Raw genomic sequence first — 27,986 nt, 5'->3', positions numbered from 1 at the left:
TCGGGTTTAGGGTTTAGCTGAAGATGACTCCACGTTTTTCACTTATTTTTTCTGTTTCTTCTACCAAGCGATCGTTCCAACCGCAAATCCTCGACGTCCTTCAAATTAATGTTTAAGTCGACGTTACTCGTAATAATTTGGAGGACGACTAGTATTTGGAGTTCGAACGACCGTTCGGTCAAAAAAGTGGGAAAATATGGGTGATCTCGGTCATATCGGAAAATTATGTCGGCTAATCCCGACGTAATGAACGAAGATTTCTAAGAGATGAACCGACATTTACAAGACATTAGAGATTTTGGTCAAATGCAAGAAAGAAATGTCGAAAACAAAAACATTGTCGCGGTACAAGAATCGAGGCAAATGAAGAAAGACATAATTTTTCGACCATCTTCCAAGCGACGCACTGATCTTAGCACAAATGCGTCAGCAACAAATCCATGAAAATTTTGGATTTTAGATTATAAGTTTTTTAGTTATCAATGTAATTTTTTTGTTTTTTTTTTTGGTTTTTTATTTTTATTTTTAGCAATGTATTTTTTTAAATTAATTAATTTTTTTAATTAATAATTTCTTATATCCCACTACACCCATTTATGAAAAACTCTCCATAATACCCCACTGCTAACTGAATTGCCACATGACGCAAAAAGCCTAAGGATGGGGACATTAATTGGATCATCCACTACACATTCTCTTAGTGGTGACGACGTATACCCTAGTCTCATAAATTTTTTAAATTTAAATTAATTCTCGAAATAAATGTTATTTAAACTTAAATTTGAATTTTAAATAAAAATTACCCTACAAACTTAAAATATTACATATCATTAATATCTTACATTAAAATCAAACATATTTAAAACATTTTATATATATATATATATATATATTAAAGAGTAAACTTTCGTTTTGCTCCCTATGGTTTGGTCACTTTAACGATTTTGCCCTAAATCTTTAAAAATAGGCATTTTACTCCCTGATGTTTTGGTTTTGTTGCCAGTTTGGATGGAGTTAGGGGCGGGGAGCAAACTGGCCAAAAAACCAAAACATCAGGGAGTAAAATGACCATTTTAAAGGTTTGGAGCAAAACCTTTAAAGTGACCAAACCACAGCGAGCAAAACGGAAGTTTACTCTATATTAAAACTTAAACATAGGTTGAATAATTTTTTTATATGGTTAAAGCAATTGCCATAGTGGTGTTTGTAGTCGACATGTGCCACTTGAATAACTTTGTCCTCTGAGAGCTTGTTGTGGAGATATGACACATTTAAGAACCTACCATAGATCTTGAAATCTTATAATGGATAATTGTGAATCTATTTGATTCACGGTTCGGTTGGTCTCGCCAACATGGACACCAAATTGGTGGTGAACCCGGTTCCAAAAAGTGGTCCTTCAACTAGGAGATATGGTTTGGTGATGGATAGCGACACACGACAACACGATGTCTTCCTCTTTGGTCCATGGAATTGACATTTGAAGTTGAAGGTTTTGTGAATGAGAAAGATAAAAGAGGTTTGGGTATCTGAAAATATAAAATAGTATGGTTGTCAAATATAAAATCTTTTCTATATTTCTCATTCACAAAACCCCATTTTCAAATATGTCAATCCCTTGGACCGAAGAGGACATCATGTTGTCGTATGTCGCTGTCCATTACATTTCACGTATATCCGTTACACGATTCCATGGTAGTTCTTGAACTCTCGGAGAAGGAAGTTATTCAAGTGGCACTTATCGACTACAAACACCCCCTATGACGAGGACTTTAACCACATGGCGCATTATTTCGACCTATGTTTAAGTTTTTAGGTTTTATGTTATGTAATGTTTTAAGTATTATGTTTTATTTTGATGTAAGGTGTTAAGTTTTAATTGATATGTAATATGTAATGTTTTAATGTGTACTTTTTGTGTTTTTTGGGTACTTTGTGTGTTTTTGATGTAGCGAATGATTGTTGGTAGGAGCTAGGGTACTTTCCTAGATTGGTCTTCCCCCTTGTAAAGTTTGTTTATTTAGATCGAATAAAACGACATTGTGCTATAGCCTTTTTTTTTTCTTCTGGGCAAACACCAAGAATGTACAAATCTAGACAAGAAAGAGTTCAGAAGATATTTCTTTGCGATAGTTTTCTTTGGTTATTTTTTTTTTCACAACAAAGAAACAATTTAAATGATGACCTAATCTATGAGTTTCCTGGGCATTCTGATATTCTTTTTTTGCATGTTAGTTAGGATATTCAGTGACGGCTATGATGGTGTGCGGGGAGGGCCTCTGCACAAGGACCGTGATTTCGAGGGGCACGCGAATTAAAAAAAAATCCGATATATATGTTATTTTTTAAAAAATAGTAAACACATACCAATTCCAATATAAGCTCATTTACAAATATTTTTTATGGTTTAGAATTTAGCCAACTTGGCATTAGTTTATTGAGCCCAATACTAATTTGATTTTTTAAATAATATTAAAACATTACGGAATAACACATTTTTTTCGAGCTCGAACAGGGTACGTGAATTCTCAGGACGAGACGCCTCTGAGCACATTAGTCTCCCGGCCCTTAATTTGCCCCATTTTAACCAACCATCTGAAACAGACGATGTCCTCATACCATTCCCATAAATTGCTCGATTGATGCTGTGACTTGGGTTCTTTGAACGGACTATAAAATCCTTTCGAAAGCTTCATGCTTCTTCTGTTTTCCACTGATTGCTTCCTATGATCACGTAAAACTCCATATCGCCAACTTTAACTTCCACTAATGATGCGTCAATTGATGGAACTTCAGAATTACCATCCTTGTAACGATTTGCCTCCGGTATTGGTTGACCATACAATGCTTCGAAGGGGCTCATGTTTAATGAGCTATGTGATGTTGTAAGATGCAAATATTATTTTCCAAGAATGCGGTTTGCCACCTGCAAAAGAACGTAAATAATTTGAAAACGGTTTACAACCTCTATTTTGCCGTCGGTTTTGCTTGAAAAGCTCTCACCAAAATGAGCTCAAGAAAAGTGGGTCACGGTCCATCACTATGCTTCGAAGAAAAATACTATATAAGTGATAAATGTTTTGAAGGCAAAGCAATGAAGTGGGCGAACTTAGATCATTGATCCGCGACAACCCATTAACTGACTTCGGTAAACGAAGTCCAGAGAAATATCTTGCCAAATGGATGGTGGTATAAGGGTTGGAAAAGGCCATACGGTTTGTGAGTGGGATATTTAACTTGTTGGCATGTTTAGCATAATTGGACAAAAGGTTGTAACTTCATATTTGAGTGGGATTCTTGTGAAAACAATTATCGAATGAGTGTGTATTCCGGAATTAAAATCTTGTTACCATGTACCAAACCTTCTTTTCTTTTGATGACTAATAAAACAGGTCCGATAACCAAGACAACTAACATGTGTGTTATGAATCTAAGTGCGTCTACCACTTTGTTCTTGTTATCGTGGATTTTCCGGTGGAACTCTTGGGCTCCGCCCAGATGTAACTACCGGCCTAGTTTCGAGAGGTGTAGGCCTGTCTGATACGCTTTGTCGGAGATGCGGTATTGTGGATGAAGATCCGAACCATATCTTCGTATCTTGCATTTGGGCGAAGAGTTTATGGTGGAACGTCTTCGTGTGGCTTTGTCTAAATCCTCCTTACCAGTTTGATAACCTGAAGAACGTGCTGAACGAGTTAGGAAGTAACCCAGGAAGGCAGGCAGCAAAATATGAAGGCGGCTTGTTTATACGGTTGCGGCAGCAATGACCTGGAGGATTTGGTATGCCCGTAATGCCAAGGCTTTTGAAGACACTTTTATTCTAGTTAACAACTTGCTGGATTTAATTAAGGAAGACGTTTTTCTTTGGGAGTGTAATCGGGCGAAGATTTCTTCTCCTATATGGGAAAAATTGATAAATTTCGATGTAGCGGACATGGTATAAGTCCCCAGGTCTCGTTTTTCCAATTCTTTTGTTTGTTTCTACAGTTTCTTGCTGACCCTATATATTCATATATATAGAGTTGTTTGCCGTTCAAAAAAATTGTTATATAAATAATAAAATATTTTTCGTTCAATTCTTTAAACAACACCAATTATTTCCACTAAATTAATTGTTTTGCATACAATTAATATCTCTAGTATTTTACCAAATGCTCGTTTTCCACAATTTATATATACTCTAATTTGTAACACTTCTAGGCATTAGGTGTTTGTAACTCTTGCATTAGTTGTGGTATATGCTTTCTTAACTTGTAACTACTGTTATTTGGGTTGTAAACATATAGGCTACTGGAGAATCATTTCAACCCACACCGTCCCCACCTCCTCTCCTCTCACCCCCCTTGAAACCTCCATCGCCTCCACGACGCTTTAACACTCCTTGGTTCAAAACCCTAATCAAAAACGGTAACTCGCTGGACCGAATGGAACCACGTCCTCTCGTCGCCGATTCAAAGCGCAAGGCATACGACGTCGCCGACGAATCCTGGAAACTATCCAAGTGTCAGAAACCCTCGCCGGAAAAATTCATGGTCCGACTCGAGATTTCCTCACCGGATTACCGCACTCTGTTTGTCTTTTTCTCAGAAGTTCTCGTCCTTTTCTTTGTTCTACTGAAGGTGAGGTCATCTATGGTCGAATGATCGAATGATTAGAGTTTCGATGTTGTGGGTTTGTCTTTGCATCTGGCGTTTAAGTCGACTTGGGCTTTTCACGGCTATTTTTCGGTGGTTGTTTTGCGATTTGCTTTGTGTGCTTTGAAGGTGTTGTGTGTTTGTTTATGACCAAAAATCGGTTGGTTCTTTGTTAACCTACTTCTGCTTGAAAGGGAGAGGAAGTCGGCCACCCCAACCCGACGAAAGGGGTGATAGCGGCGGCTTATGGCTGAGGTCTTTATTCCGATAACCAGATTGCCAACGATAGCGGCTAGGGTTCCAGTTTAGGGGTTTTCAAACCAGATCAACGCTACTTATTACGGTTCACCGCGAATTCAACTCACCAATTAGGTATGAATTTTACCCTCTTTTGTTATTCATTGTGGTCTACTCTGTTGTCTCGCATATCTTTTGTTATTGAAAGCAAGTCTAGGTTTGCTGAAAATTAGGGTTACATAGTTTAATTTGGTGATTTATAGAAGCATTTGTAGTGAAATTTGAGTAAAATTAGGAACAAATCTATGTTTCAAACTCTCAATAAAAGGGTACTACTCATATCTGTCCATAATTTTAACTTAAAGAGTAGACAAACAAATCTTGTGGGTTAATGAAATGCGTTATGAGTTGCAGGAGATTTATGGAATTGGTAATTCAGTTGGAAATGATCCTGGTAAAGAATGTCTTATATGTTTATCAGAACCTCGGGGTATCCTTTGTATAAAACAAAAAAATAACCGGAAACAATACACTACGAATACGGGGTTGAGCCGTAGCCCGTGCTACCCCTCTTAATACATTAGCTCCGCCCCTAGATCTGTTTGGTTATGATGAGTTAGGCATGAGTAATGGCAAGTTGTTTTTACTGTTTTCCCATTTTTTTAGGACTAAATGCGAGAGATGCGTAAACGTCGATGTTTATTGATACATGATCAAAAGATTGGTCTTCGGGTGCAGCCGATGTGGTAAGGAAGGCGGGTGGAGCAATCACGCCAGAGGAAATAAAGGCGGACCCCCAAAAGTGTCAGAAGTTAGGACAAGATGTGTCTATTAAACATTTTCAGACAGGTAACCGACACGTGTCAAAACTTTTCATAATTTGGGTATAATTTGGGTCATTGGGGCAATCTTGATACACGTGGTTTATTTTGATTGGATGTAATTATGTATAACGATCATATTAATAAATTAAAAAGAAGGTAAATTGACCATCTGGATAATATATTAGTCAAAATGTCACATTTGAGTCATCTTACAGGAGAAGAAGTTTCTTTTGGAAAGAAATGGGCCTTATGTTGCAAAAGTATCTGTTTTTGAGGTTTGTTCCAACTTCCAAATAGTTTTATCATATTAACTTTATTTGTATGCTTGTAGGACCATAATTTATATCACTATTCTTTAATATGAATTTATATCCTTCTTCAGACCAATAGACTGTCAAAGAACCATCTAATTGGGTATTGTGAGGTAGATCTGTTTGATTTTCTTAGCCGGGTAAGTTTAAAAAAAGCTATATATAATTTATATATGATTATATATTTGATGGAATATAAAACAACAAGGTTTTATGTTTTATAGGATTCAGATTCTGGCATTGAAGTTAAGTTATTGGATCCAATGGTGAAGTTGGCAACATATATCTTTCATGTTCTATCGAGGTGCATTACAGTATCTCATATTTTCATTTGGTCCATCGTTGATTAATGCGACGTAAATTTTGTTTTTTTTTGGTTTGCAGGACCCTACTGAAACAGAGAAAAGCTTTGCAAAGCGCATTTTGTCGATTGTTACATGTCTAAGATCATCCTCCATCTTTTTGCTAAATTAAACTCTTGTTTTGTGGCTCAAACATCAAGATTCATGCAGGCATATAAGCTATTGGCAAAGTGAAAAAGTATGCAGAAGGTCAATGACATTTGATTTGTAGCTCAAAGTAGATGGAAGAACATGTTCAATTCAAGAAGTTATTATCAACGGATGATGACCTGAATAAGCTTTATAAAAGTACGTTGAAGGTCAATGGCGTTTGTATTGTCATACATTTTTCATGGTTAATGTTTAGTGTTATATAACCATCCCCGCCGCAACGTGGATTGGCTTATGTTTACCCTTTGTATACATTATATGTCTTAATTTGTAAGCCCCCGACCGCAACGCGGCGGGTGGTGTTCCATATTTTTATATAAATCTAGCCCCCCGCCGCATCACGGCAGGTTACTTTTCTAGTTATACTAAAATTACAAACACTTGTAATTTTGTAATAATGTATGCTCTAATTTCATTTTGGTTTTAAGTAAATTTAGTAACCAAAATGGTTTAATTATACTAAAATCACAAACACTTAATAGGGTTCTCAGCTCGTCTAAGCTTGAGCTTAACTTGTTTAACATATGAGAGTTCAAGCTTGACTTATTTTTGAGCTTTCTATCTAAAAATTGAACTTGGCTCGTGAGCAATTATTTTTGAATAAATTATAAATTAGATTATATATAATATATATTTATTTATAATTGAATATATAACAAGAATAACCACTATAAACATATACTTTTATATACAAAATAAAAAATGAAACAAATAACAAACTCGTTTTGTATCGTGAGCTAGCTCGGCCTCAAAAGTGAAGCTACAGGCTCAAGCTTGTTTGTTAAACAAACTAAATTGTATGCTCAGGCTCGCTTATGCTCAATTCGACTTGAGCTTTTTAATGAAACAATCTCGATTATAATGAATTTGGTGTAGTTTAGAGACGAGTAAGAGTAAGCTAACATTCACTCTATTCTTAAGACCAGGTCAAAAACGTGATTAAGATTTAATAAACACGATCTCGATTACGATTAATTTGACACACTAAAAGTGAGTAGGAGTAAACTCAACGTTTTAAAAACCGGTTTAGACAGACCAGTTAACCCAGTTAAACCATCCAATACACTCGGTTATAAACTGCCCGATACACCTGGTAACACGATAATCAAATAAATAAATTTGAAAAATCAAAACCCCGTTTTACATCAGAAAGAACGAAATTTCCGGAAGCAAAAATCGAAAAACCCTCAAGATCAAAACCCAAAACCTCAAATATCCTACTGAAACCCTAAAATTGGATAGTGTAAATCACTATGCAGGGTTTCAAACGGGGCTCCTCTGTTTTAACGCAGTTCTCCGTTCCTCAGATCAGAAAGAAAGTTTCAAATTCATTCTCAGCCGTTGAAGATACTTTTTTATCAACCAAGGTGTTTCCTTTGATCTGGGTTTTTATTTTCTTTTTTAATTTCTGATTGATTACTGATTTGGGTTTTTTTTTTTTTTTTTTTTTTTTTTTTTTTTGTAGGAGACATTTGAGAGGCATAAAGTTGTGTTTACGATATTAACTTCAATTGCATCTGTTGGCACTGCTTGGGTTGGTATGTTAGCCTACTTGATCTGTATATGTTAATTGTCATTAGGGTTTTTGATATTTTGTATTGAAAATTACTTGATCTGGATGGTTTTTAACAAGCTAATGGGTATACCGGATGCCCGGCGGGTATTGGGCTTGGTATGAAACATAGTTTTAGAATCGGGTATGGGACTGAGGGGTTGTTTGATAACTTCTGAATGGGTAAGTGTTGAACCAGTAAGAGGTCTGAACCATTACGTGCTGAACCGGTAACAGGTCTAAACCATTAAGAGCCAATATAATGCTTAACTGTTCAGAGCTTGGTTTTAAAAAGCGAGAGGCGCACAAAAGCGACGAGGTCTAAAAATGAGGCGCGAAGCGGTGGGCTTTTCGTACTCGAGGCGCAAGAAGATTATATAAATTTTTATAATATATCTCATAGGTTTCTAGCATCCCGGATCCAAAATATAGTTGTAACTAAGGTTTATATATGATTTTACCTACATGTACAAGCCAAAAAACCTATTGTCCAACACTTTCATGCATAAAAACAACATAAAAACACCCACAATACATAAGGCGCGCGCCTCGGACCTCAAAAAACCCAAAAAATGCACTTTTCTTGCTCTTTGTGGTAAAAGCGCCTTAGGACCTGAGGCGCTGAGACGTGCGCCTCGCGCCTAGGCGCGCCTCAGGCGCGCTTTTTAAAACCCAGGTTCAGAGGCAAACGTCTAACCAATTCAGATAAGAGGTCTTAACCATTCAGACTCAGTATAATGCTTAACCATTCAGAGGCAAATGTTTGAATCATTCAGACATCTGCTCGCGAAACAAACAGTCTGAACCATTAAGTGTTGAACCAGTAAGAGGTCTGAACCATTAAGAGCCCCATTAAGAGCTAAACAAACAGCCCTTGAGATTGGCAATACGGGTCCCATTGCCATCATTTACTAGATAACTTACTGTGGAGTATTTTGAAATAGCTAGACTCCTCGTTTAGGAGCTAGGATCATCTGTCTTCACTTTGTCACACCTGAATTATCGGGTTTTAATATACAACATGGTGTGTACGTTATGATGTATACTTAAACCCGATGTGCGACAAAAACGAGATGCAAAAAGTGGGACAACAACAACATATCATCATATAGTCATTTTGTTAATCAAATATTTGATTTGATGGGTGGCAATGTAAATTTACCATAATCCAACCTTGGTGGTTTTTGCTTTGTAAAATTATAGATAAAATTGTCATTAACCATCATGTTTGAGTACCGATTTAGCAAAGGTTGTCTATATGCTACGCGTATATTCGATTTGTGTGAATATAGTTAAAGAGAGAGCGTATCATTGAATGCGACCACATGAGACAATATGAAAATATTGAACTTTTCTTCCTCAAGATTATAGTGTAAGACCATAGTTGTCAATAGCGAATAGCGGACGACAGCGACAAGCTACCTAAATGCTACGTAGCGATAGCGATTAAATATTGGGCGCTATTTCATGTTTAGTGATACACTAGAAGAAATTTTCAGAAAATTTTTTATGTATATTTTACCAAAAAAAATATAAAAAAAGCTAAAAATTTTACAAAAATCTCGCTATTTACCGCTATTTGTCGCGACCAGCTATATAGCGACACATGAGCGCTACGCTACGCTATTCGCTATAGCGGGCGCTATGCTCGCTATTAATAACTATGTGTAAGACTTGCAATATGAACAAGAGAATGTGCAAGGGACTAAGGGAGCCCTTTGTGCTACGGCGAGAAAAAAAATAATAAGCAAAAGAAGAAACTGTCATCTTCGTTTTGATATTTTTTTAATCTCAAATGAAAATTAATATATGGAAGTTGTGCAGGATATACGTTACGCCACCTTCACGAGACAAAAGTTGAACGGAGGCTCGAGTCAATTGAAAATGCTGTTAGTATTCACCCTTCTTCTAAACCTTTTGATGTATTTTCATTTGTTTTACTTTTTTTTCCCCATTTTTATAGGAGAAATTGGATTTTAATAATCCCACCTAGAGGTCGTTGGCCAATAGCAGTCCCACCTTAAATTTTTTTTTTCTCACTGGACGTCCGTTAAAAGAAGCTTGACGGAGTTAAGTTTGTTTTCCGAAAATCTAGCTGATGTTTTAGGGCTTTTGATCAGACCGAGGATACGAGTCGATTGATGTAAAACTTACCTCGAAACGGTGCTCCAAACGGCTTGATTTTTGTTAATCGGAAGTTAAACATCCGAACTGAAGCATCGTTTGGAACACCGTTTCGAGGTAAGTTTTACATCAGTCGACTCGTATCCTTGTTCTGTTTCATTGCAAAACCGACATAAAAATAGCATTAATTGATTCTAAGATTTGCCTTCGCTTTATAATATGTTTGTTTGATGAACTTATTTCAATATGTCATTTATGAACTTTCTTGCAGATGAGAAAAAATTACGATATCGAAGGTAAGGAGTTCATGAAGTTGGTTGGTTCTGGTAATACTAACGCTGCAGCCTGTATTGCCACTGGCGGGGTGTCACTAATTGTCGGGTTTGTAAATCTTTGTTCTTTAAACTTTTATTTATTAATTGCATAAAAGTTGCCAAAATAATTTTTTAGTATTTTTTTAACGAACGCCTCGCATACGTGATGCGTGCATAACTCGTCGTCATTGGATCATAACACATCGGAGCGCCACTGCGTCAAAATGGGTGGGTTGTGTACCTGATCAAAACGGGTCGGGTTGGGCCATCCGATGATACGTCAACACTCTTTGTTTATTTTTCTTGAATTTTGATAACAATCAATGTATTATTTATTAAATATAATTTTGAAGAAACTATATTATCAAACTAATAATATGGTTTGGGTAGTGTAGTTGTAAGCATTCGAATTCGGCTACTTTTATATAGTTTACTAGTATCATCCTTGATCAAACAAATACGACCCAAATTCAACCGTTTCATGATAATGTGTCGCTATTATGGTTGTAGCGATGGATAGTGACACCTTATTTTTTTTGTTTGAGTAAATTACGATTTTGGCCCCTGTGGTTATATCAATATTACCCTTTTAGCCCAAAAATGAATTTTTTAACATCTAAGCCCCCAACGTCTTTTTTTTCTAACCCTTTTGGCCCCTGACATTTAGTGGATGAAGTTAGTGTTAGGGGCCAAAAGGGTTAGAAAAAAAGACGTTGGGGGCTCAAATGTTAAAAATTCTTTTTTGGGTTAAAAGGGTAAAAGTGATATAACCACAGGGACCAAAATCGTAATTTACTCTTTTTGTTTTTTTAAATATAAACAGCCATTAAATATAGCTATAAAATAGCTGGATCATAGGTTTTTGTTAAATACATGTAAAATAGCATATACCAGGGTATTTTGATATAATATACATATAAAAATATTTTTTTTTTCCAGTGTATCGCTATTTATAAAATAGCCGTCCGCTATTTATCGCTATTCTCCGTTAACAACTATGAGTGCCACTCCTAATCTTATAAAACTTTTTATAATTGCAGGTACGGGTTGGGTTGGAGAGGCGGTAGATGGTATGCAAATCGTAAATTCAAAAGGGAACAGATGAAGCTTTTGGGTCAAGTTAAACCGAAAAGGTGGCAACTCAAGTTTCTGAAGCGTCCGATAATTCGATTAAAAAGGTCAAACGGTGCGGTCAAAGCACCAGAAACTGTGGAAAGATCAGCTCCAATGGCTCATAATCCCAGTGAAGCAAATCCTGCTTGAAATTTGAAGAAGATGCTTATTAAAAATGTTTATTTATTTATTTATTTAGTTATTGCTCCATCTAAGATAGGTGCAATGATCTTGCATACAACTATTAACAAATTTTGAAAAGTTTTGTTATGGCCCCTAAACTTTCTAGGATAATCATAAATACGCACCACACTAGCAAATGATTTTTATAACTCATGTTTCATAAAATTACACATTAGTTAACTTCTGATTTGAAGTTTTGTTTCTCATTTATTAAATAGAGTAAAATGGTCTCTGAGTTGAGTTTAGTTTACTTTTGTCACTTTAGTCTAAAAATAAATTTTTTTTATTTGAGTCCTTGAGATTTCATTTTTGTTGCCATTTTTATCAAACTGGCAAACTGAATTGGAATTTCCTGTTAGCTCCTATTTTTTTGTCGTTTTCCTCTTTTAATTAAAATATATTATAGCATCAAATGACGACTATACTCTCTCAGACCTCAATTGGCCTAAACTCTGGGAACAATTTGGCATTTTACTCTATTAAATATTAGAAAAATGCTATAATATAATATTAGAAAAATATATTATAGCATTTTACTCTCTCAGACCTCAATTTTACTTTTGTCACTTTAGTCTAAAAATAAATTTTTTTTATTTGAGTCCTTGAGATTTCATTTTTGTTGCCATTTTTATCAAACTGGCAAACTGAATTGGAATTTCCTGTTAGCTCCTATTTTTTTGTCGTTTTCCTCTTTTAATTAAAATATATTATAGCATCAAATGACGACTATACTCTCTCAGACCTCAATTGGCCTAAACTCTGGGAACAATTTGGCATTTTACTCTATTAAATATTAGAAAAATGTTTAAAACTAATAGTAAAATTACATTTGTCCCATTAATACAGAAAAAAATGAAGGAGTTAATAGCCAAAATGGTCCCTGAGGTTTGCTCACTTTTCCCACTTTAGTCCAAAATCCAAATTTTTTACATCTGGGTCCCTGAGGTTTGCATTTTGTTGTAATTTTGGTCCAAATCTCAAATCAGGTCAGATTTTTGTCCTTTTCCTCAGGGGTATTTTAGTCATTTTAAGTATTAATATACCCAAACACCCCTAAAATCACTCTGCACACACACTCTCTCTCTCTCTCTCCAAACACCCTTCTTTCTCTTCTCTCTCTCTCATCTGTGTCGAACACCACCATCGCCATAGCACCTCCACCACCGCAACCATCTCTGTCTCTCTCTCTTCTCCCTCTCTCTCTTCCGCAACCATCACAACCAACCACCACAAATCAAAAGAAACCCTAAAATTCTCTAATCAGCCGCCACTAATCGGCTATTGATGATTATCTCCAACTAATCGCCGTCGTTCTTCTCTCTCCACCAACCACCGCTTTCACCGACCTCACATCCACCCCATCCTCCACCATACCTACCCATTGTCGTTCCCCATTTAACCAGATCTGAACAGGGGTGTTAGAGACAATGATGGTTTCTAGTGTCTTTGATCATCGACGCCTAAGGGGTTTGAATTCAGATGCAGCAACAGATGATGATTGACCAGAAACATCACAGATCCAACAGCTCTAGCGACGGTGATGGCAGTTTATAATGGTGGATGGACTGTGGTTGGTGGAGTTTCTTATCTTGCGGTGGTGGTTACGGAAGGGAGAGGGGGAAAAGAGAGAGAGACAGAGATGGTTGCGGTGGTGGAGGTGCTGTGGCAATGGTGGTGGTGGCTGTGCGGTGGTGGTGGTGGTGTTCGACAGAGATGAGAGAGAGAAGAGAAAGAAGGGTGTTGAGAGAGAAAGAGTGTTTGTGTGTGCAGAGTGATTTAAGGGTGTTTGGGTATATTAATACTTAAAAATGACTAAAATACCCCTGAGTAAAAGGACAAAAATCTGTCCTGATTCGAGATTTGGACCAAAATGGCAACAAAATGCAAACCTCAGAGACCCAGTTGTAAAAAATTTGGATTTTGGACTAAAGTGGCAAAAGTGAGCAAACCTCAGGGACCATTTTGGCTATTAACTCAAAAATGAAGTATCAACATCTTAAATCGACTTGAAAGATAAGAACTAGCTAGGATAAACACTGCCAATGAGGTGGTGGTGGAGTGGTAAGGGAGAGAGTTGGTGTTCTAAGGGACCCAAGTTCGATTCATGCCCTCTCCATTATTTTCTGCGGTACCTAGTGATGATGGGAGACTAGGCGAATAAGTGGAGATCGCTAGTTCGATCCTTGAACCGAGCGGGTTTTACCTCACCGCACTGTCGTGCCTTCGGGCGAGTGTTCACGGGCTTCGGCCCTAGGTTATGGTTTTCCCCGGTTCGGAAGCGAGTGTATCCCAATGTGGTGAATTTCGCCAGTAGCCCATTTGGAGGATTCGTTGGCCGTTAAAAAAAGCGAGGATAAACACTTGAGATTACCTCCAAGGTGCTATGACATAAACGATGACGTTTGATGCTACTTCACTCATTTTTAAAGCAAATTGTATATCAATCTTGTAGTCATTATATATGCAGGACAATCTTCTACATTTTCTCATGGACTTGTATGTTGTTTTCATCGACTATCCATGAACCTCTTGTTTACTTTTATTTATTTTTTTATGTAAAATAATCGTATACGTCAGGACCAACACCTTTATTTTATCAAGGTTACTTTGTTATTTTTCGAATATAATGCTTAATCGTTCAGAGGCAAATGTCTGACCAATTCAGATTATAGGTATAAACCATTCAGACTCAATATAATGCTTAACCATTCAAAGGCAAATGTCTGAACCATTCAGACATCTACTCACGAAACAGTCTGAACCATTAAATATTGTACCAGTAAGAGGTCTGAATCATTAAAAGTGTCACTAAGAGCTAAACAAACAACCCGTAAGTGTGATATTGATGGTGCATTTTGTTTTTATTTTAGTTAATTTTATCTAATCGGCAAATGTCTGAACCATTCAGACATCTACTCGCGAAACAAACAGTCTAAACCATTAAATATTGTACCAGTAAGAGGTCTAAGAGGTCTGAATCATTAAGAGCTCAACAAACAACCCGTAAGTGTGATATTGATGGTGCATTTTGTTTTTATTTTATTTAATTTTATCCAATCGGCCATTTTAGAAATTAGACTCATGGTCATATGGAATGGGTCAAAGTCTTCGTTGCCTAACTGTGTCGTAGCCTAGACGGTTCCAGTCGTTGCCCAGTTTTGACTTTATAATTCATATCGATAACCATCAATTTTTACTACGTGGAAAATAATCACTTCGATTAAAAAAATATATTTATCATTAAGATTTTTGTTTAAAAGATAGACATGTTTAAAAAAAATATATATATGACAGAGTTATGACAATACCAATAATATATATTTTTAAATATTATATAGATGCAAATTGTAAATCGATTTATGACAGATTTACCATTTACCAACAATAATTTGCAACATCGACTAGACAGATGACATTTTTAATTTTTACTAATGAACCACTTGATTAATTTTTATTCTAATAAGAATGTTGTATGTTGTGAAAACAACATAAATGAAGGTTATAACCAGACATAGTTACTCTTTCGCTAGAGTGGTGTTGTCCTTATTAACGAAAGTAAAAGTGAGAAATGTTATTGATTGTATCATCAGTATGCATTATTATCGTCTAATAGGTAACACTTTGGAGTATGAAAATGTAATTTGTTTAAAAACAATTCTTTTTTAGCTCATTGGTATTATAAAAAGATAAATTAAGATATTATAAAAGTTTTCATAAATAAAAAATCTAAGTATTATTTAAGGATGAATTAAATTATAATATATAATCACTTTTAATGTAATACATTTTCGTAATATATGGTTTATAACTCGTTGGTATTGTATAAAGATAATTTAAGACGTTATAAAAAATATAATAGTTCGAAATTTAACTAATAAGTATTATTATGACATGATGAATTGAATTATAATAAGAACTTTTTAAATGACAGATTTTCGTAATATATGTTTTTTTAACTCAATGTTATTGTATCAAGATAAACTAAGATGATATTTTTTTAAGAAATAATGTAGAGGTCGGTTAATGTACAAAATTGCTTAACGTACATTGTGTACGCGAGACATTATCAACGTGCAATTTTGGTATTGCTGAAAGTTCATGCGATTTTGGGGGTTTCATCAACATGCGATTTTGGTTAACTATAACCATGCGATTTTAGTATGCATCTACATGCGATTTTGGTTAATTTATCAACATGCGATTTTTTGTTATAATGTGCGACTTGCCATCACGTATGCAGTGTACGTTAAGGCATATTGTACGATATACTTTTTTCAAATAATGTATTCCAATTAAAAGGTATTCATATCAAGATGAATTAAATTATAATAAAAACTTTTAATGTAAGGCTAGGAGGCGTGGAATGGTGCCCCATATGTTCTACGTCAGTTCCACATAAACAATAAAGCCATGAGATGGTGTAGGTCGTGATTTAAAAATTAATAAAAAGAAAAAGAATTGATTGGTTGAAGCAAGGTGGGCTCAGCTCCACAACCTTTTAGCGCTCGCTATTGTGTTAGCGGAAAAGATGATGACGCCAGCAGTAGAGTGGTGTTTAGGGCGTGAAGGGATGATGTGGAGGTCGGGTATGAGCCCCCGTCCAGCCTAATAGCCTTCCATTTTATAACGAATATTCTCAAAAGATACCTTTTCCTTCTATATTTGAACATAAAAAAAAGTAAATTACTTTTTGAGTCCCTGTGTTTTAGTGGTTTTAACCACTTGAGTCCAAAATCAAAAAGTTTAACGCCCTGAGTCCCTAGCCATTTATTTTATAACGTATTGAGTCCAGTTTTGTTCATTTTATAATGATTTGAGTCCAAAAAATTGGACTCAAAATGTTAAAATTTGGACTCAAAAGGACTCAAATGGTTAGAGAAAATGCTTATAGAGACTCAGGTCGTTAAACTTTTTGCTTTTGGACTCAACTAGTTAAAACTACTAAAACACGGGTACTCAAAAAGTAATTTACCCTAAAAAAATTATGGTCAAAGGATAAAAATGAGGAAAATGCTCCCAAGACCTTTGTTCCTATTCAGAGAAATTCTTGGAGGAAACAATACTCTTTAATGAAAAAAAAGACTGTTTATTTATTTTAACCTACTTAATTTCACTAATAATATAAAATTTTAAGCAGGTTGATAAACAAATTATATTATAAAAACCAGTTTAACTATTATTTAAAGATAAGATAAAATAAAATAAAACAAATAAATGAGCATTCACCATCTTGTTAGGTTTTAACTAATCCTATTGGTTCTAGAAAGTATTAGTACGGTTCTTTGAATTAGAGGATGCTTCATACTTAAGAAATCAAAGAAATAACAACATTTCCATGCATTTCCAATTTACTGACATGATAATGAAGAATTATTAACTTACATATTCCCACTTTAAATATGCTTGAAGAAATGAAAACAAAAAAATACCAACACACAAAAAATTTGTTTCCTGTTCTTCAATATCTATAAACTTATAACAAAGTTATAAAAAATAAAAAAAGAGTTAAATGCCATTTTAGTCCCTGTGGTTTGAGCCATTTTATCAGTTTAGTCCAAAGGTCTCATTTTTTGCATGTGGGTCCAAAAAGGTTTCACTATTGCCATTTTAGTCCACTGGGTTAACCTCATCCATTTTTTCTGTTAACGAGAAGGGCAATTTGGTCATTTTACATGGCCGAATTGCCCTCATAGTTAACAGAATTACATATAAAATGACCGAATTGCCCTTCTCATTAACAGAAAAAATAGAGGAAGTTAAACCAGTGAATTAAAATGGCAACGATGAAACATTTTTAAACTCATAGACGAGAAATAAAACGTTTAGATTAAACTGATAAAATAGTCCAAACCACGTTGGACCAAAATAACATTTAACTCAATAAAAAAAAATTCAAATCCCCCAAACACCCCATATTCTCTCCCCAATAAAACTTACCATTTTTTTTATTGACCCTTTCTCTTTCTCTCCTGATGATGTCCCAACAATCAATCCATCTTCATCTTCAACACAATCACTATTATTGATTCTAGTTTCCTCAACTAGTTGCGGCACGTGCGAGGCTGTCTCTGGCACGTGTGGAGAACAAGAAGAGGGTGTCACCTTATTGTTCTTTTTCTTGTTTTTGTTCTTCCCATTCCTCTTATTATTATTATTTGTTATCGCGTATTTAGCTTCATACGTATCAATTACTTCGTGTATGAGGTCACGTCTAGGTGAAGCGTCCCAACGAGCCCAGTAACTCGTGTAGCATGAAAAACAGTAGCAATTGAATTTAGGTGCATGGGTTCCGGTTTTGGTATTATTGTCAATCTTGGTGGTGGTACATGAGAGAAGGTATGCCAAAACTTCTTGGTCTTCGGGTGCGAGTGCGGCTGCGAGTGTGGCTACGGCCAACGGTAGCAGAGATAGGTGGTCGATGGTGGTGGTGGTGTTGGATGGTGGTGGTGGTGGTGGTGATGGGTGGATTTTGCCTTTGTTGTGGTTGTAGAGCTTCCTCATTTGCGGTGGATTCTTTTAGAATAATTTTGTGGTGAAATCAAGGCTTTAAATGATATATAAGTAAAGGTCATTTTAATGTTAGGGGCAATAATGGAATAAAGAAATATAAGTAAAGGTCATTTTAATGATAGGGGCAATAATGGAATAAAGAATTTAGATGGTGATGTCATATTTTTTAATTATTTAATTTCATATAACGTGATATAAAATTATCAACAACCACCACCAGTCCATCATACCTACTGAATCCCACGTATAGTAAGTTATTGATAGGGTCTCAAAAGGGTGGGATGTAAGCAAACCTTACCTCTATCCATAGAGATAAAGAGACTACTTTCAAAAAAACCCTCGACATAAGAATCTAATGGTAGACGAGACAGACTCAGAGAAACAAAACATTTGAAATGACCAAATAATAGGCAAAATAGGTGGTGACAAAGTAAAATAGTAAAGTAGATACAAAAGAAAAAAGGTATAAGACCACATATATAAACATACGAGCAACAATTACATACAAGTTCCATCTAAACGCTAGGACATAGATAAACCTGTTCATATCCGTCTCTAACCTTAATCCTACATCTCCATAGACCTCTATACTGTATCATGTTCTCAGAGAGTTGCAACTCTAACAAATCATGTCTAATCCGCTCATCCCAAGTCGGTTTGGGCCTACCTCTACTCGTGATATAAAATTATAAACTCTTGTAATTTATATAACCCTAAAAGTCACCGACACATCCTACCCTTAAACTTTTGTACAGTGTCAAAAGTAACCCTTCAATTTTATACATGTTATTTTAACTACCTTAACTCTCTTAAGTTTCTAAAATTTTTAGTTTACTCTAAAACAATGTTTTAAACGACGAAAACGGTGCTTCAATTCGGTTGTTTAAACTTCCAATCAACAAAAATCAAGCCGTTTGGAGCACCGTTTCGAGATAAGTTTTAAATCAATCGACTCGTAACTTCGATCTAATCAAAAACCCTAAAACATCGGTTTGTAATTCGGAAAAAAACTTAACTCTGTTAAGTGATTTTTAACGACGGACCCTTATACAAACAAAATGAAAAATGTTGGACCACTATGGGAAATAAACTCAGCTGGGATTATTATCGGCAAAAAAAGGCCAGATCGTATTTAAGTCCAATTTACCTTTAAAAAACATTATATTTTAAAACTTATAACACACACATGCGCACATATATAGTGAGAAAGACACACACAAAAACAACTACAAAAGAGCTTATGAGGCTTTAAATTCTAACTTCAATCTAATGATCAAACCAATAAATAATTACCCAAAAATCACTAAATGCGTAAAATTCTAAATCCTTAATCTAGTAATAGGATTTAAGTTTTTGTATTTTATTTCTAGTTCATTTAGTTTGTTACTTTGTTTAATGGTTTATTATTTGATTTTGATTTCTAAAACACTTTGTTAACTAGGGATGTTAAGTGTTGGAAAAATCGAAATTCGATTCGAGTTCTATAATTGAATTTTGAGTCGAATTCCAATGCAACTTTAGGATTAAATAATTCGATTCGATTCATTAGAGTATTCGAAATTCGATCAGTTTAGCACCCTTGGTGGCACTGGCAACGACATTGATAAATAAGGGTTTAACACTAATATTTGTTAGTATTTTAACAACTTAATAATGTATAATCACAATCTCCTATCTAAAAATTCGACCTAATCAACAACAATAGTTGTTTTAACACATCATTCGTTAAGATTGTGATGTTGGATTTTAGTCAACATGATATTAAAATGGAAGAAAGTGTCAATTGTGACATAATTCTGAAGTTTAATATTTGATGTTCATTTAAATTGAAAGTAGTAAATGCTATTTATACTCATATTTCATATAAAAATATCAAAAACTATAAAACCTAAAATCAAATAACAGTTTCATTCCAATTTATCTATATAGTTATCATTCAACTTGTCCAACTCTTCATTGAGAAACCAAAAGATGGAGGGTCATTAAAAAAAAAAAAAAATTCCACATTCTCCCCAAATGGCACATCAGCTTTTGCTCTATAATCTATATGTGTGAAGCAATGGGGATATCAATCGGGCACTACCCCAAGATTATGTGCGTGTGAAGCAATCCTGGTACCATTCGGGGACTGCCCGAAAATTTTGGTTGAGAAAGTCATCCCCAAAGGGGAGGGGTGGTGACGTGGTGTTCTTGTTCGGCCACAAGCTCCTTGATGGTTCCCCGAGCTTCATACCTTGCACCCTAAGAGGCTAAGTGAGTCGGAAGCCCTAAAGAGGTGGAGGATTGTGATTGAGGTTGATGTTGTAATTGGATGAAAATTGAGGATCATTGACGATGGGATTGAGTAGGTGTTTGAGAAGTTTTTTTATTAGGGGTTATCTACTGAGGAAGGTTTAAAGGGAAGTTTCTAGAACTTGAAACTTGCCATCATATTAGGTCGAAGTTGAACCTTCGTCGACCCAGAGATAGGGGGGGGGGGTCGGGTTTCAATAATATTTTAATTCTTTCAGTAAATTACATAACCTGTAGTTTGAAACGAATAAAAAAAGTATTTTACAAAAAAGTTAACCAAAACTCCATATAAATATCTCTAAAGCCAAAAACATATGGACTATATATTTGAAAGGTATTCTTAAACTTTAGCACTATATTATCCTATCTTGAATTGAAAATGTCAAGATAAAATGATATGTTTAGCAGTAAACATAATAATAATTCTTTGTCCAAAAATGCTAAATATTTAGATGTTAACAGGGCCGGCTCAAAATTTTCTAAATTTTTCTAGGCCCAAAGCGTATAGCAAAATTGGGGCCCTTTTTGTAAACAAAAAAATTGCTATGAATCCTATTATTCATATATGATCTTTGTATACACATAATTATAGATCATAAACCTCAATGTTAACAATCTCAAAGCCAAAATTACCAACATATAATATATTTTCTTAGAATTTGAGGCCCTAGAAAACTAGAGGCCTAAAGCTCTTGCTTTATTTTACTCCCCTTGAGCCGGCCCTGGATGTTAAAGGTAGTTTTTTTATGTGACACTAACCCAAAATATATTTTATTCAGTAAACTCGTATAGTCATTTACTTTGATTTTTCCTAGTTTGGATACCTCTTAGGAGAAGGAAACGAAGTTTAGTCACCTCATTATAATTGTTGGATTATTTGACCAATCACCCAAAGTAGTTTATTGATTGCTACAAAATTCTAATAATAATTGAGATTTAAAAACTATATACTTTTTGTTGCAACATAAAAGAGTTTAGAAGGCAATGAAATTATTCACGCCCTTGCCTTTTAATATACACTAAATAAATAGAGTAAATTATACTTTTATCTTTTATATATAACTAAAATTATGATACATGCTTTTAAAAAAGACAATTATAAAGTATTTTCAAATTCTTAGTTTTAATAACATATTTTGTCCTTTAAATCAAACCCAGTTAATTTGGTAAGTTAACTTCAATAAAATGAAGGGCAATATGGATATTTCACACATCATTGATTCTAAAACCCATTAATAAACTCTCTCTCTCTAAGCCCATCATCACAACAGTAACACCTAAAACCACCTGAACCGTTTCGATGCGTACCATTTTGACTTGCACGTATCAACCCGCACCGTTTCAACCCGTATTGGAGCGGTTGTAGTCAAGCTAGGTTGTTGGGTCGGGGCGATGACCCCATTGGGTCGGCGATAGGGTCAGGGTGATAGATTCCAATTTGGTTTGCCAACCAAACACATTATGAATGGAATTGAGAATCCAAATCCAACAATTTCCAACTCCTATTGGAAGGTTTAAATTTTAAATCCATTCCTTGAAATTCCAATTCCGAAATATTCAGCAAACCAAACGCACCTTAGTGATACATAAACGGACCAACCTTAATCAATAAATTTCTAAAGGAGAAAGAACATGGTGATTTTGGTCGTGTTTTGAAACTCGCTGAAAATACGAGCACAAAACATGGATAGAGAGAGGGTGAGAGTTGTGTGCTTATTCCTTCCCGCGCCAATAACTAGAAAAATAGAGTATCATCCGGGAAATAGATGATTGGTCTCTATAAATAACCTGCCAAAGCACCGAACCATAGAGCACATGCACCGCGCACAACATGTGCATATATAACATACCATACACATTTCTATTGATAAACTATTTTTACTGAAAATTGGTTTTTAAATAAAACCCAATTTAAGATTATATGATGTACTTTTGGAGGTTTAAGGATATATGAATGATCAACAAAGAATTATAAGGGTGTAAGGGGTGGGTTAGGCAAATCCATTGGCAACCCCCTTTTGCCGATCGGGAGTCCACCATCACACCCTCTTTTTCCGATCGGGAGTCCACTATTCGAAATATTACGCTAAGAATCATCGTCGAACTAGTGACATCCAGGGATTTACAAACTGTGTTATCGACAAAAGACTAATAAGCATGGACGTGAATCCTACCCATAAACGTATCCCAAGCGTCATCGACATATTATTTGTCGGTAATTTGCCACTAAGGAATCCCCAAAGTCGATGACCAATGTTTGGGTTTACTAGCGTCGGTGGTCTCCGATTATCAGTCAGTGATAATCTCAAGTTCATGGTTTATAATAGGCGTCATTGATCCACCGGTTATTACCGAAATTATTAACTATGGCTATTCTGATTTTTACCATTTTTATTTTAATTAGAAAGATTTCAACATTAGTTATTTTTAATTTTTTTTTTTATAAATTCTCGTAAAATTAATAGGATAAAAATGATTATTTATATATTATTAAAGTGTAAAACTAAAATATTACACACATTGTGATAACATAATATATTATGACCAAATTGGTAAACTTATAATTATACCTTTGTATGCTTTTTTGAACATGACCCATTTTTCTTTAGGGAACAATAACATGTTCGTGTTCCAGTTATTTAATTTATATTTTAAAGTAAGTGGAGATACATATATACTTAGTAATTTACTAAAATCGATCATAATAGCTTAATAAAGTTCGAATATGGGCAAATGTTTTCCAGCTAAACACCAAAGGACGTGTTTGAATCTGATCATAAAGTTTAAGTGTTTAACCCATATATTACATATTTATTCTTTTCATTTAAAATACTTTTATAGAATTACTATTTTACCCTTAATGAGTTTATTAAATGACTAATTACATATTTCTCATTTTAAAAAAATCAATTACATATTTCCCCAATTATATTTCTAAATCTAATAAACAATTCGAGTCATCTCACCTGGTTTTGATACCATTCGGCTCAACATACCTTGAGTTTAATAAATCTAATATTTGGTTTGATAATATATAAATAAAGTAAATCAAATATCTTGTAAATTTTGTGGAATTCTAAAAAAACAAATAAGAGAAAAGGTTTATATGACATCAATTCAAAATTAACGCACCAGTGTTACTGATTTGATTTCAGTTGTCATGATTTTGTCTAGCTCTCTAGATTTGACAACAAAACTTCCTAGGCTATGTGTCGGATTAAGACTATGGGGTATGGGGCTTGGGTTGGGGCGTGGGTTGGCTGAAAACGCCCAAACCACCACCCCGGGGGCTTGAGTTGGGGCGTGGGTTGGGGCGTGGCCCAAGGGGCGGAAGTTTGAAGCCGGACGTGGGGCGGGCTAGCGATCCTATGTGGCGGGCTCCTATTCGCTTTGTTGGCCATGTCCTATTCACTTTTTTTTAATAAAATGCCAAGCCACGCCCCAACCCAAGCCCTGCCATACCCCACGGACAAGTCGCTCACCGGTGGGGGGGCTCGAACTCCATGTGTCAACTCATGCCCCCAACCCAAGCCCCACCATACCACACGGTCTAACTAAGGGGATGCGGAGTGGGTGGCAAAGGGGATCGACAAAGGCAGTTTGCCGTGCGGGAACACCGCCGCCTACCCCCCTTTGCCGCGCGGTGAAGTGAGGGATCGGTGACAGGTTGCCGAACGGTGAAGGGAGGGAAGGTGTGTGGTGGGGTGTGTGTGGTGGGGTCCATGCCATCTCAACCAATCACACCTTTTTCTTTTAAAAAAAAATAGTTTACCAATTCATGAAGCGTCTGACCATTGTCAACACTTTTGAGCATAATTTAAACACTTTTCATTGAATGACATGACACACTCTCATTGGTTGATTTTGAAATTTACCATTTTCAAGTGTCGAACCACTCTCTACACCCTAAGTATCCCAATAACTAATAAAAAATACGACCACAACAACACCAAGTCTAGAGAGTGTCATTAACTAAATTGTTCAATAACTTAACGTTGTGGAATAACTACACTGTAATTATTTAACAATAATTATTCGATTTTTTATTTAATATCTTTTTAAATGTAAATGACATATATATAAATAAAACTACAAATATTATATGTTAAAATAAAATTAAAAATTTCTCTAATAAAAAAGACAAAATAAAACAAACTTAGAAAAACCACTACAAAGGAATTAAAATACCCGTGGTTCAAGTGTAAGAATAAGTGGAAGTTTTGTAAAATAAGATAAAGAGTTTTCAGGGGATTTTTTAGTTCAAGGGATTTCGTAGGGAGCCTATTAATTAGATAAGTGGGTGTAGCTAGGGCTTCGGGCCAAAAAAAACCTTAGGAACCCGAGATTCAATTAGAAGGGCTCGAGCTATTTCTAAGAGAATGCGATTTGTTTTTTTTTTTTCTCAACAATGTTGTTTTGTTTAGGGGTATTTGGGCAAGTCTTTGGTAAATAATCCCTTTATCTTGACAAAAAAGTTTCATTAAGTCATTCAAAAATTCTCTCCATTATCAGATCAAAGAATTTGGATTTTTTTTTTCTAAGTTGTGTTTGTATCATAGTATAAAACATAGTAAATTTGTCAAAAATTTGTGATTTGGTTTTTATAAAATAGATCCGCCTCATACGAGTCCAATTATCAATAAAGAGAACAAAATATCGAAAGTTTTATCACCCACTAATTTCTGCAGGTCCTCAAACATCAGAATGAATAAGACAAAAGGTAAATCAACCTTTATGTTATTAAATTGAGTAAATTACGTTTTTGGCCCCTGTGGTTATATCAGTTTTACTATATTGGCCCAAAATAAGAATTTTTAACAGATCAGCCCTCATGGTCCCATTATCTAACCATTTTGGCCCCTGAGACTAACTCCATTCATTACCCTGGTTAATTATTTGTCACATGCAAGGGTATTTTTGTGAACAAATAAAAAAAACACTCTTCATCTACATGAACTTACCCAGATTTCAAGAACACTCTTCATCTACATGAACATGAACAAATAAAAAAAAAAACAAAACCTAAATTCAAGAACAAGAACCCATCATCTGCACATTATCATCTTCAAACCCTAATCTTCAAGAACAATCATCATCTAACCCAGATCATCGTCATCATCATCATCCCCACATAAACAACATCCAAACACCCCTTAAATTCTTAACACAAAATTGTCAAAGAACAAATAAAAAACAAAACCCAAATTCAGTGTTTTGTGTGTTCGAATGAAACCCCCAAATCCGACTGACCTGGGTGATTCAATCGTCGCCGGATGTTTGAACGGAATCGATCGTCGCTGTGTCAATCGTCGCCGGATGTTTGAACGAAGTTGATATCCACCGGCCGTTCTTCTCCATCGTCTTCCTCGTCGAACCAACCTCCGATGTCCACCACAACCACCACCTACAACCGTGAACCACCCTCTCATCATCACTGGTAACCCACATCAATCGTCTTCTCCAGTCACCGTTCTTCACCACCATCATCACCATACCATCAATCAACCGTACTATTTGTTCAAGACACGCAGATGATGATGATCTGATTTGTTAAAGAAATCAGATCTGAGTTTTTGTTCAAGAGATGCAGATGATGATTTGTTCAAGACACGCAGATGATGATGATATGATTTGTTCAAGAAATCAGATCTGGGTTTTTGTTCAAGAGAGATGCAGATGATGATCTGATTTGTTCAAGAAAATGATGATTTTGGGTTTTATTTATAAAGTCATAAAAGGGGGAGGGGAAATTACAATTTTACCCATCATGTGCAACCCATGTGACCAAGAAATTAACCAGGGTTAGGGTTTGGTTAGACTTAGGGGCCAAAACGATTAGATAATGGGACCATGGGGGCTGATCTGTTAAAAATTCTTATTTTGGGCCAATATAGTAAAACTGATATAACCACAGGGGCCAAAAACGTAATTTACTCTATTAAATTTATAAGTTTGTTTATGACTATGTAACATAAGCCTACTTGTATGTTGTATTGTTTATTGTAAGTATCGTTTCATGCGGTGTAGGATGATAATGGTATTAAAATCACATCTCATTAGTAAAAGGATAGTGGTGGTTGTTGGGTGGTCGGCATCACATATTTCAACTAGTAAACATGTCTCAAGTTTGTGGACTCCATTGTCTTCACATATCATAACCCAAAAGGGATGGCGAGAGTATCAAAGTACAACTATAAACTAGGAAAATATCAATAAACAAAGGATGCCTTTGGTTTTCCACTTAGAGTCTTAGAACATGCGTAGTGGAACGTCTTTTTTCAAAATTTAGCACCAATAACGCCCAATATTGCCCTCTCGACCCCCTTGGGCGTGTTTGGGCGTGATTTTGTAATAAAAGCCCCTCCAGCGTGATTTAAAACACCCCTTCCCCCATTTTCTTTGTCCAATCACTTTCCATCTTCCTATTTTTTATTCAATAAGATTTTTTAATGGTTTTTGTTTTATTTAATTATATTACATCTCATTTAACATAATGCGCCACATCCCCACTACACCCATTTTGTAAAAACGCCCAATAATGCCCCATTGCTGACTGGGCTGCCACATGGCGCAAAACGCCCTAGGGTGGGGCATTATTCACTCCAACGACTACGCATGGTTTTAGTGAAGTTTCAATGTGTAATATACAATATTTAAATTATTATTTTACTCTTTTATATAATAGTATTTATCATATTAAAAAGTTATATAAACATAATAAAAAAATTACAGAAGTCGAACAATCTTATGCCTTATTTAACAATTTAGAAGTGCTTACTGACCGTATCCACGGGTTAGGAGGTTGAACCCACACCGAACTCGAAATTCTAAACGAATCAGGACACGACCTAAACTTGAAAATCGTGTTAGACATATAAACCCGAAGACGACACAAATGTTCACCGGTTTACCCGGATAGATTCGTTTAGCCTGATTTTTTTCGCATTTTAAAATTTTAGATTTAAAGTTTTACAACAATATATAAAAAAAAGTATAAACAATTACATTTTAATTATACAATCTTAATTTCAATTTCTTTTTTTGAGTTATAATTATAGCATAAAATATCTAACTATTTTAATTTAGTACATAAAACACATTTTGAAAAAAAAAGAAGATAAAAAGAGATAAATGGGGTAAAGGGGTCAATCCATCAACCTGTCGTCAATGAACCCACACGTATAGTTAAACATGTTTACGAGTTCAACTTGAAACTGACCTGAATCCATTTAGATTAGACCCAAACTTGTAAATTTTATGTTAGGTTTGTATCATGTCAAAAATTCAAACGTTGTGCAACATCTTTAGATTATTTTTTGTTACAAAAAGATGCAACTCAAAACTTATCCGTCCACATATAGTTTTCTAATAATATTTAAG

At 35.2% G+C, this 27,986-nt stretch overlaps 3 protein-coding genes across 4 annotated transcripts; 2 read left to right on the top strand and 1 right to left on the bottom strand.

The window, feature by feature from the left end:
• The first annotated feature begins 4,315 nt into the window (after positions 1-4,315).
• On the top strand, positions 4,316-6,859 carry LOC110935336 (phosphatidylserine decarboxylase proenzyme 2). 2 transcript variants are annotated; one of them, XM_022177753.2, is made up of 6 exons: positions 4,316-5,006; positions 5,538-5,720; positions 5,911-5,970; positions 6,078-6,146; positions 6,231-6,310; positions 6,391-6,859. In XM_022177753.2, exons 2-6 carry the CDS (start codon positions 5,694-5,696, stop codon positions 6,449-6,451), a joined length of 297 nt encoding a protein of 98 aa, XP_022033445.1. In that variant the 5' UTR covers positions 4,316-5,006; positions 5,538-5,693; the 3' UTR covers positions 6,452-6,859. The 2 variants fall into 2 exon arrangements, with proteins under 2 accessions (XP_022033445.1, XP_035844716.1); XM_035988823.1 differs by lacking the exon at positions 4,316-5,006 and having other exon boundaries at positions 5,365-5,720.
• Positions 6,860-7,635: 776 nt separating this feature from the next.
• Positions 7,636-11,896, top strand: LOC110938132. The gene is made up of 5 exons (XM_022180605.2): positions 7,636-7,885; positions 7,984-8,056; positions 9,895-9,959; positions 10,466-10,575; positions 11,549-11,896. The coding sequence occupies exons 1-5, from the start codon at positions 7,772-7,774 to the stop codon at positions 11,769-11,771; spliced, it is 585 nt and encodes a 194-aa protein (XP_022036297.1). The 5' UTR covers positions 7,636-7,771; the 3' UTR covers positions 11,772-11,896.
• Positions 11,897-17,117: 5,221 nt separating this feature from the next.
• Positions 17,118-18,350, bottom strand: LOC110938131. Its single transcript, XM_022180604.2, has one exon. It carries the CDS (start codon positions 18,303-18,305, stop codon positions 17,697-17,699), a length of 609 nt encoding a protein of 202 aa, XP_022036296.1. The 5' UTR covers positions 18,306-18,350; the 3' UTR covers positions 17,118-17,696.
• Between the last annotated feature and the right edge of the window lie 9,636 nt (positions 18,351-27,986).

This window comes from Helianthus annuus, chromosome 4 (assembly GCF_002127325.2).
Source record: "Helianthus annuus cultivar XRQ/B chromosome 4, HanXRQr2.0-SUNRISE, whole genome shotgun sequence".
NCBI lineage: Eukaryota > Viridiplantae > Streptophyta > Magnoliopsida > Asterales > Asteraceae > Helianthus > Helianthus annuus.
Note: the sequence above shows the minus strand (reverse complement) of the source record. Positions and strands in the feature narration are given on the sequence as shown.